The 10,528-nt window shown below is 39.3% G+C and overlaps 1 protein-coding gene across 3 annotated transcripts; it reads left to right on the top strand.

Moving 5' to 3' along the window:
- Positions 1 to 13: 13 nt before the first annotated feature.
- CDC26 (cell division cycle 26) lies at positions 14 to 6,712 on the top strand. 3 transcript variants are annotated; one of them, XM_036915614.2, is made up of 3 exons: positions 14 to 184; positions 2,961 to 3,082; positions 6,268 to 6,712. In XM_036915614.2, the coding sequence occupies exons 2-3, from the start codon at positions 3,002 to 3,004 to the stop codon at positions 6,442 to 6,444; spliced, it is 258 nt and encodes an 85-aa protein (XP_036771509.1). In that variant the 5' UTR covers positions 14 to 184; positions 2,961 to 3,001; the 3' UTR covers positions 6,445 to 6,712. The 3 variants fall into 3 exon arrangements, with proteins under 3 accessions (XP_036771509.1, XP_057354922.1, XP_036771511.1); XM_057498939.1 differs by having other exon boundaries at positions 27 to 184; positions 2,989 to 3,082; XM_036915616.2 differs by lacking the exon at positions 14 to 184 and adding an exon at positions 231 to 469.
- Positions 6,713 to 10,528: the final 3,816 nt, after the last annotated feature.

Below are 10,528 nucleotides of genomic sequence, written 5' to 3'. Positions count from 1 at the left end.
TGACGGGCATAGCATTCGGGGCGAGTCTGAGCGCGAAGAGAGGTATGACCAGTGCACGCGGTGGACTACGTTCTGCAAGAAGAGAGGCTCAGAGCAGTGTGGGAAGTGTAGTCCAGTTGGCTTAGCAGAAGACTCGTGGTGGGCGTCGATGTTCCTGGAAGGGGCCGAGCCGGCTTGACAAGAGGTAGGTGTGTCGAGTCGCGCGGCTCCAGTCAGACCTGAGGAGTGAATCCAGGGTTTCCGGAACCTGCTGTGGCTCCTGGCCCTGCAGTTGTCCTGGAGCCGAGGACCATGTATCCATGGAAACCTTCGCCTTGGACCCTCGAGTGCAGCCGTGGAGCTGCGGAAGGGGTGCTGTTCTTCTCTGTCAGGCTGTTCTCCCAGGGCTTCCTTTTTGCTGAGTGAATTTTTGGTGGATTTGGGCAGGAGCGGGAGATTAAGCTCGAAGAGCCCTCTAGCACAAAGTAACGTAAGGATCCGGCGGAGGAGCCACGGCCTGTTTTTGTTGTTTACAGCAGGGTCTTTGTTTCTGATTCAAAATGAGTGATGGATATGGAGGCATCAGGTAAACTGCAGGCACAGCTTCTCTGCGCGGCCCTGTGTTCCACTGGGTGCTGGGGCATCAGAGATAAACAAGACAAGTATCGGGAGTGGGGATACTCAACATACTGGTGTTCCTCGAGCTGTTACAATAATAATCACTGTTATTTATTGTGCGTTTTCTAAATGCCAAGTTATGTTACAGGAACATACTCTGCGTAATGTCATTCAATTCATGCAGATGAGGAAACTAAGATCTAGTGAAAGATGACACTAATTGTCCGAGGTCAGTGGGGATGGGATTAGAATCAGTGCCCTCTTGCCCTTTCGCCTCCAGAGCTAGGATTTTTACCCATTATTCTATACTGCTCCCTACTGGCGAGCTCTTCACAGTTTGTGGAAAAGTTAAGAAATGTATAGCAGGGTTGTTTTTTTTTCCTTTTAAGCATTTTTCCCCCTTTTCCCCACCCCAACTTTGGCTTCCTCTATCATTTGTCTACATAGGAATCAAGATAATATTGTTAGGAAGGAAAGGACTCAGCTCGGTGTCGCAGGGAAGTCAGGTACAGTGAGACGAGAGACCAAAGTCAAGAAAGCAAAGTAGGTTTTAATACACTCTGCATAGAGTAGCAGAGCGGGCCCTGCCTAAGACAAGACAGGCAGGCGTGGATGCTCATTCTGAGGCTTCTTTTACGCAGTTTTGGCAGGGCAGAGAGGTCCTTGATTGACAGCTGTCAGCTCTCCAGGCTTGTTCTGATTGGTGAAATGAGGACAGGGGCTGTGCTGTGCCTGTGCCTCTGATGTTTCTTATGTGGGGAGACCCTGGACATTTCCTGAGTCACTCTTGGACCCTGTGGCTTCATCTGATTAACTCTTTGAGTCATTTTTGGCTTTCTGGTTCTATTTGATCAACTCCCTGAGTCATCTTTGGGGGGCCCTTTCTCCTTTTCATCCTGCTCATTTCTGTCTTTCTGCCTAACAATATCTGATTTAGTACAAAGCAATTTGAAATGTAGGGTGCCAGTGTTTTATATTGATAATATCACTTGTATCTGTTCCAAGCTTCATGGGAGAAGGAAACATTTTTCCTTTGTATACTTCACAGCCCCTAGTTAAATCCTAGATACACATAATAATAATTTATATCTGTACATACTTTAAAAGAGCATTCACTTACATCATTCTCATTTGATCCTCACCTTGACCTATTTACAATTTGTATAGCAGGCTGACATTTGTGATACAAACTGAACAGCTTCGACTTCATCTGTAAATTAGGGGTAATTTTGTCAGCATCACAGGGTTTCTGTGTTAAACTAAAAATGTATTTAAATACATTTTAGAAGAATGGGAATGGAAAAGTATAGCATGGTACTCAAGCAAAGTTCATTTCACTTTTTTAAATTTAGATGTCGCAGTTTATTCAACAAAACATTGACCAATTGATTATTATAGATACACTACTGGATGCTCTGGAGAATATAAAGATGGTGCCATCAACAGGTTTTAAATTCAGTTAGGGAGTTTTATTTTCTTCTAAAGAAAAAAAAAGGTTTTTGTTAGCATGAGCATCACCTTAGGTTTTCAGACTCTGGGGTATTCTCTTGAGCCTCTGTGCATACTTGTTCTCACTGGCTGAATGCCCGTGATCCTTTCTCTGCCTCCTTCACAAGTCGACATCATCTCCACCAGGAGGTCTTCCACCTCCCTACCACCCCACACTCAGCTCACACTGGATTGAGTGCTTGTGCTACTCTCATCATCCCTTAGCGTTATGCTCATCAGAGTTCTTAATATACTGCATTGCAGTTTTCAGTTTACGTTTTTGTTTTCCATACAGACTGTGATATGCCTTTTACTTTGTAGCTGGGGCAAAGAAGTGTTTGTTTAATGAATGAATGACCCATTTAGGACCTGTTTAGACCCTGAGAATAACTCTGTGAATGGGTGAGTTAGAGGAAGTTTTCATGAGATTTAGTAAACTGATTTTAGCATTCAGGAGTGATCGCAGATGTCTCACAACTCTCATGTAGAGTCGATCAAACTTAATAGCTTGTCTCCTCTCTCACTAACTATTGAATTAAGATGTGATATTTTAACTTTATTTTCTTAGTTGGAGTATTTCTTTGAATGTGAGTGGAAGATGAGATTAAAGTAATTGTTGCCCAGAATTCTCTTTTATACACAGCTTACTATTTTAAGTTATTGAAGAAAGAGTTTTTTGGAATTACAGTTGTGGAACTCCATCATGTAGTAACACAATCTAATAATCGTATACCTAAAGACTAAAAGTCTGTGTGTGAATTGAAATAAGTCTTTTGTATCACCATTCATTTTAGCATTCATGCTGACATCTTGTTCTCAATTGTAACTGAGTTCTATTACCTCTAGTGTTTCTTCCTCTCTGTTATTTTTAACAGCTAATAGTTTACTGGGTCTGGCCCTTAGCATTGACTTCAGTATGCTGCGACGAAAACCAACCCGCCTGGAGCTGAAACTTGATGACATTGAGGAGTTTGAGAGCATTCGAAAGGACCTGGAGGTAAGAAGACTACAGCCTTCAAACCTTTAGGAATGTTTAAAACAATAACTCTAACTTTTGAACTCTAGACTCTCCTACCAACAGCTTATTTGAAATCTCTATTTGGATAGTTTATAGGCAACTCAGTGAATTTGTTTCCTGTGGCTGCCATAACAAATTACCACAGACTTGGTGGTTTAAAACAACTGATTTATTCTTTCACAGTTCTGTAGGCCAGAAATACGAAATCAGTATCACTGGTCCAAAATCAAGGTGTCAGTAGGACCAGGCTCCCTCCAAAGGTTCTAGGGGAGAATCTGTTCCTTGACTCTTCTGGCTTCAGGTGGCTTCTGGCATTCCTTGACTTGTGGCTGCGTCACTCCAATCTCTGCTTCTGTGATTACATTGCCTTCTGTTTTTTCTGTGAAATCTTCTGTCCCCTCTTATAAGGATACATGTGATGCATTTAAGGCACACCCAGGTAATCCTAGATACGTCTCCATCTCAAGATACTTAATTAAATCACACCTGCAAATACCTTTTTCCTGTATAAGGCAACATTTACAGGTTCCAGGGATTAGGACTTGATAGTTTTAGGGCTCATTATTCAGCCTACTACACTTAGCATATTAAAACCAAAAAAACCTCTTGATCTCTTCTTCAAACCAGTTTCATCTCAGTGTTCCCTATCTCAGTGTCTATGCAGTTGCCTAAGCTAGAAACCCAGGAGTCATTCTTGAGTTCTCCCTTTCCCTCACCTTTTATATTCAATCTATCTGTACATCCTTTAATTCTACCTCCAGAATATTTCTAGATCTACCCATACCATTTAATCTCTACTGTTACAGCCCCGGTCTAAGTAGCCATCATCTCTGTACAATTTCAATAGAATCCTAAATGGTCTTTCTGCTTCCATTTTTGTCTCTTCAGTCCATTCTCCACCAGGTATCTAGAATGATCTTTAAACAATTTTGGCCACATCATTCCTCTGCTTAAAACTCTTCAGTGGTTTCCTGCACTTAGAATAAAATGTCAATTCCTTATCATGGCCTACAAGATTTTGTGTGTTCTGGCCTCTCTCAGATTTCATTCACTTCCTGCCACTCTTTGCTTAGCCTCTGTACCCCAGGCACACTGGCTTTTTTCATTTCCTTGAACAGGCCAAACTTTCTTCCTCATGGCCTTACACATATTATTTCCCTCTGCTTGGAGTGCTCCCCTTTCCTTTATGTCTCAGCTTAAATGTCACTTCCTCAGTTTGACAGACCTCTTCTGACTCTATCCAAGTTAAGTGTGTCATTCCTATCCATGTTGCCTGCATCTCAGGCACTCAGGGTCTCTCAAAGCACTTTATTCTTTTATTTCATAGTATTATAATTTACAATTATTTATTTGTTTATTGTGAAACCGTTTACATTAGGAACCTTAACTGTAGAAATCATGTCTGTTTTCTCCACTGCTGAGTTGCCAGCATCCAGTTCATAGTAGGAGCTCAATATGTATTTTTAAGTGTAACCTTAACACACAGTATAGATGTCCTTTAATAAGACATAAATTCTTTAGTGACCTTCAGAATAAAGTCCAGATTTCTTAGGATGGCATACAAGGCCCTTTATGATCTGATCCTTACTCATCTCTCATCTTTATCTGTCACTGCCGGGTTATCTTTAACTTTCATATTGGTGCCTATGCACTCTCTGTTCCCTTTCCCTGAAATGCCCTGTCAGGATGGTTTAAACTTCAGTTGTAATGAGCCTCATACTGAACTCTGAGTCTGCAGAGTCAGCTCACAATTAAGTTAGGCTTACTACTAAAGACAAAATTATCCAGTGGCTTTGACCTGTTTTAGAGCATCTTAGGAGGGAGGGATAGTTTTGCCCTGAACTAAAATGAAATCGGTAGAAAACTGATATTTGATTTGTTACTAAAACTAGTTTGATTACATTTTGATGACCCTGGATTCTGAAACCGCACTGTTCACTGAGGGAAGCCTTGGACATGATTTCATTCCATTTGGATATCCTGGTTTCTCATGGCTTGTAAAACGATAGCATCCTTTTCCTTTTAGAACTTGTTTTCACAAAATTTGGGCAGAACTTTGTAATATTACTTATTGGTAGTGTAGACTAACTAGAGAGTAACTTAACAAGGTCATTATGTTTACATGTACTTATAAAGTAATACCTTATTTGATTCATGTAATTCACATAATACTTTGACTTCAGCATTTGAATGCTCACAGTTCAGCAATAAGTAGTGAAGAATGCTGGTGGTTCCAGTGGTTATTTGAGCCATTCTTCTAGTAGGAACTCCAGATAAAACATTTGTTCCTTCTCTCAGAGAAAGTTATCATCATCAAATAGCATCTTATAACATCTAAGTAGTAGTGGTAGTTAAGGGGTGTTAGTCTCTTTTTGAAAATGATCAAACTGAGACATAGACTTTGTGAATTATGCAGTTCACTTGTGACATTAGAGTCAAACCTTTTATCTGAAAACAAAAGAAAACTATTTTGATAACATAGCATGGGTTAACCCTTTTTATAAGAAAATTCAGGCCTTTTGATAGATAGTAAAGAAGCTTTTCTTGTGTTAATCTCATGGTGTCAGTCAAGCTGTTAATTTCTGGTGGTTATTGTTTTACCAGTCACTTAATTTTTTTCCATCTGTTCTCTTTAATACACTTAGTGAAATGCCCTTCTCAACTGCCAACTCTGTTTTTCTCCGGTTTTGAGAAACAACTGACATACATCACTGTATAAGTTTAAGACATGCAGCATGATGGTCTGACTTAACATATATTGTACCACAGTAGGTTCAGCTAACATATGTCTTATACATTTATTTTTCTAGTTGCAACTTCCAGCTCTGAACTTCCACCACTGTTCACCTAGCTCCTCACCTCTTCTTTGTGTCTCTTTGGCAGTGTGGGCTTTCTTGTCATAGCCCTGATCACCCAATGCTTTAACTATTTACCCTTTTCTCTGTTAGACTGTGTCATTCTGGAGGGTAGAGGTTGTATTTTTTTATCACTATATCCCTGTATCCCTCTTGTGCCCCTAACCACTTCAAACTAGGATTTCAGTTTGTTGTTCTACAGACCTTAACCCTATCCCTTACTCTAGACCCTAGTACATGGAAGGTGCTAAATAAATGTTTGCTAATGGAAATTATTTTGCCTTAATTCTAAAACTTGTGTACTTTCAGACTCGTAAGAAACAAAAGGAAGATGTGGACGTTGTAGGAGGCAGTGATGGAGAAGGTGCCATTGGGCTCAGCAGTGACTCCAAGAGTCGGGAACAAATGATTAATGATAGAATAGGTTATAAACCCCAACCCAAGCCCAACAATCGTTCATCTCAATTTGGAAGTTTTGAATTTTAGAGGTGGATTGTGCATGCTGGAGCCCTGGAATGGAGTAAAATGTTGGCAGAAGTGCTAATAAGATTTAGAGAATCAAGTGCTTGCTATCAAGCAGAATTTTTACCTCCTATTGAGAGAAATAATTTTGCATGAGATTACTATTGCTTAACATTCATTAAGCTGAAATCCAAACTCTAGTTTGTCTCTGGAAACTTTGACTCTACAAAACTTGTCTGATTTTTGTTTTTAAAAATAAATATATTTTTGGAAAACTGTGCAACATCCTTAATAGAGTATAATATAGCACTGTTAACCCCCAGACTTTAAAAGGTAAATGCTAGAAGAGGTAGCATAATTCATTTTTATTGAAAGACCCTAAAACTAAGCACAGAACCGTTCTGGTTGATCCCTGTCACTGACTTTAACTCACTTATTTAACCAGTATTTACTGAGTGTCTTGTCATGTGCCAGGTACTATTCTAGTCACTTGGTAACATCAGTAAACAAAATCAAAGGTCCCTGCCCTTGTGGAGATTAGATTCTTGTGATTTTATGTGAATTTGATCAAGTTGTACATTTCCAGAATCTGTTTATGGAATATATTTGTAACAGTTTGGGTATAATTTTGGGAAGCCAGGTAGTGGAGGCAAAATAATACTAGGAATGCTCCTGCAGTATTGCCGTCATTCCTATTTTCCTTCCGTTCCCAGCTTGTCTAAGAATTTTTGCCACCAGGAGCCAATCTGGAGGCAGCTCAGAGGGTAATTTAGAATCATGTCCTGTTGTTTTCACTGTTACTTCAACTACAGGGAAGCACCAACTGTGGTAGAAAGTAGCTCTGGAGTCATTGGTTCTAAAGGGATCCTTAGTACAATTTCACCCAGCTTTTCTGGGGTAGTTTTAAGTCTGGGTTCTAAGAATATGGGAGAAGCAGAGATAGAAGAGGGTATTAGTTTCCCTTCTTCCCCCAAACCTTGTCACAAAACCTTTATTCTTCCACTTTTATCTAGGATCTTCAATTCTGTTATCTTACAGTCTTAAAAACACAGCAAGTCAGACTCTAGACGTTGAGTTGTATTGTCTTGTAGCTTGCAAAGGCCAATATGGAAATGCAAATAAACAAAGAGAAAGAGAAGACTCTGCCTCAACTTCTGCCACTATGACTTTCCAGCATAAATAGGCATAGAAGCATGAAGACATTGTGTTTCATTTCTTCATTGTGTGTATTTTTTTCCCCATTCTTCCTAATAGTCAATAGTCAGAGAGCTGGGTGTGTAAGACACTGTGCTGAGTGCATTATACAGATGATCTCATTTAATCTTTAACTCCTATGAGAATATTTATCTTAATTTTAAAAGGTGAAACTAATGCTCATCTATTAAGGGTTAGAGTTAAGACTGGAACCCAGGGAGACATTCCTGAACCCATGCTTCCAAACTTTCTTGCTATGCTGCTTTCCAAGTCTCCCACTATTAGGTCTAAGAATGGAAGTTTTCATGGGTAGAATGAGAGGTTGCTGTTTCAGTTCTCAGGAAATGTCCATGCTATTTTATTTATAAAGAAAGACAATTACAAGATTAGTAGATGAGCTTATTGCAGCTGTAACAAATCAGATGCATTGATTCTGCATTTCCTAGGTTGTCCATGCTTATTTCTGGATTTCCCAAACTCTAGAGAATGGTCAAATGCTTGTATTCAAAAGAGCATACCTTTAAGGTCCTACCAACAGCAATTAGACAAAACAAAAAAATAAAAGGAATCCGGATTGGTAAAGAAGAAGTTAAACTGTCACTATTTGCAGATGACATGATATTGTACATAAAAAACCCTAAAGACTCCACTCCAAAACTACTAGAACTGATATCGGAATACAGCAAAGTTGCAGGATACAAAATTAACACACAGAAATCTGGCTTTCCTATACACTAACAATGAACCAACAGAAAGAGAAATCAAGAAAATAATTCCATTCACAATTGCATCAAGAAGAATAAAATACCTAGGAATAAACCTAACCAAAGAAGTGAAAGACCTATACCCTGAAAACTATAAGACACTCTTAAGAGAAATTAAAGAGGACACTAACAAATGAAACTCATCCCATGCTCTTGGCTAGGAAGAATTAATACTGTCAAAATGGCCATCCTGGCCAAAGCAATATACAGATACGATGCAATCCCTATCAAATTAACAACAACATTCTTCAACGAACTGGAACAAATAGTTCAAAAATTCATATGGAAACACCAAAAACCCCGATTAGCCAAAGCAATCCTGAGAAAGAAGAATAAAGTGGCGGGGATCTCACTCCCCAACTTCAAGCTCTACTACAAAGCCATAGTAATCAAGACAATTTGGTACTGGCACAAGAGCAGAGCCACAGACCAATGGAACAGACTAGAGAATCCAGACATTAACCCAGACATATATGGTCAATTAATATTCGATAAAGGAGCCATGGACATACAATGGCAAAATGACAGTCTCTTCAACAGATGGTGCTGGCAAAACTGGACAGCTACATGTAGGAGAATGAAACTGGATCACTGTCTAACCCCATACACAAAAGCAAATTCAAAATGGATCAAAGACCTGAATGTAAGTCATGAAACCATAAAACTCTTTGGAAAAAACATAGGCAAAAATCTCTTGGACATAAACATGAGTGACTTCTTCATGAATATATCTCCCTGGGCAAGGAAAACAAAAGCAAAAATGAACAAGTGGGACTATATCAAGCTGAAAAGCTTCTGTACAGCAAAGGACACCATCAATAAAACAAAAAGGAACCCTACAGTATGGGAGAATATATTCATAAATGACAGATCCGATAAAGGCTTGACATCCAAAATATATAAAGAGCTCATGCACCTCAACAAACAAAAAGCAAATAATCCAATTAAAAAATGGGCAGAGGAACTGAATAGACAGTTCTCCAAAAAAGAAATACAGATGGCCAACAGACACACGAAAAGATGCTCCACATCACTAATTATCAGAGAAATGCAAATTAAAACTACAATGAGGTATCACCTCACACCAGTAAGGATGGCTACCATTCAAAAGACAAACAACAACAAATGTTGGCAAGGTTGTGGAGAAAGGGGAACCCTCCTACATTGCTGGTGGGAATGTAAATTAGTTCAACCATTGCGGAAAGCAATATGGAGGTTCCTCAAAATGCTCAAAATAGACTTACCATTTGACCCAGGAATTCCACTTCTAGGAATTTACCCTAAGGATGCAGCACTCCAGTTTGAAAAAGACAGATGCACCCCTGTGTTTATTGCAGCACTATTTACAATAGCCAAGAAATGGAAGCAACCTAAGTGTCCATCAGTAGATGAATGGATCAAGAAGAGGTGGTACATATACACAATGGAATATTATTAAGCCATAAGAAGAAAACAAATCCTACCATTTGCAACAACATGGATGGAGCTAGAGGGTATTATGCTCAGTGAAATAAGCCAAGCAGAGAAAGACAAATACCAAATGATTTCACTCATCTGTGGAGTATAAGAACAAAAGAAAAACTGAAGGAACAAAACAGCAGCAGAATCACAGAACCCAAGAATGGACTAACAGTTACCAAAGGGAAAGAGATTGGGGAGAATGGGAGGGTAGAGAGGGATAAGGGTGGGGAAGAAGAAAGGGGGTATTAAGATTAGCATGTATAATGTGGGGGGTGTGGGAAAGGGGAGGGCTTTGTAACACAGAGAAGACAAGTAGTGATTCTACAACATCTTACTATGCTGATGGACAGTGACTGTAATGGGGTTTGTGGGGGGGACTTGGGGTAGGGGAGAGCCTAGTAAACATAATGTTCTTCATGTAATTGTAGATTAATGATAACAAAATAAAAAAAAAAAGCATACCTTTAGCCAAGAAATGGAAGCAACCTATGTCCATCAGTAGATGAGTGGATAAAGATGTGGTACATATACACAATGGAATATTATTAAGCCATAAGAAGAAAACAAATCCTACCATTTGCAACAACATGGATGGAACTAGAGGGTATTATGCTCAGTGAAATAAGCCAGGTGGAAAAAGACAAGTATCAAATGATTTCACTCATATGTGGAGTATAAGAACAAAGAAA

Source organism: Manis pentadactyla, chromosome 3 (genome assembly GCF_030020395.1).
Source record: "Manis pentadactyla isolate mManPen7 chromosome 3, mManPen7.hap1, whole genome shotgun sequence".
Classification (NCBI taxonomy): domain Eukaryota; kingdom Metazoa; phylum Chordata; class Mammalia; order Pholidota; family Manidae; genus Manis; species Manis pentadactyla.
Note: the sequence above shows the minus strand (reverse complement) of the source record. Positions and strands in the feature narration are given on the sequence as shown.

Excerpts from the sequence above, each read along its gene's own strand:
- CDC26 (XM_036915614.2), top strand. The coding sequence starts at position 3,002 with ATGCTGCGACGAAAACCAACCCGCCTGGAGCTGAAACTTGATGACATT. Across the intron at positions 3,083-6,267 it reads GCATTCGAAAGGACCTGGAG|ACTCGTAAGAAACAAAAGGA; the intron begins GTAAGAAGACTA and ends GTGTACTTTCAG.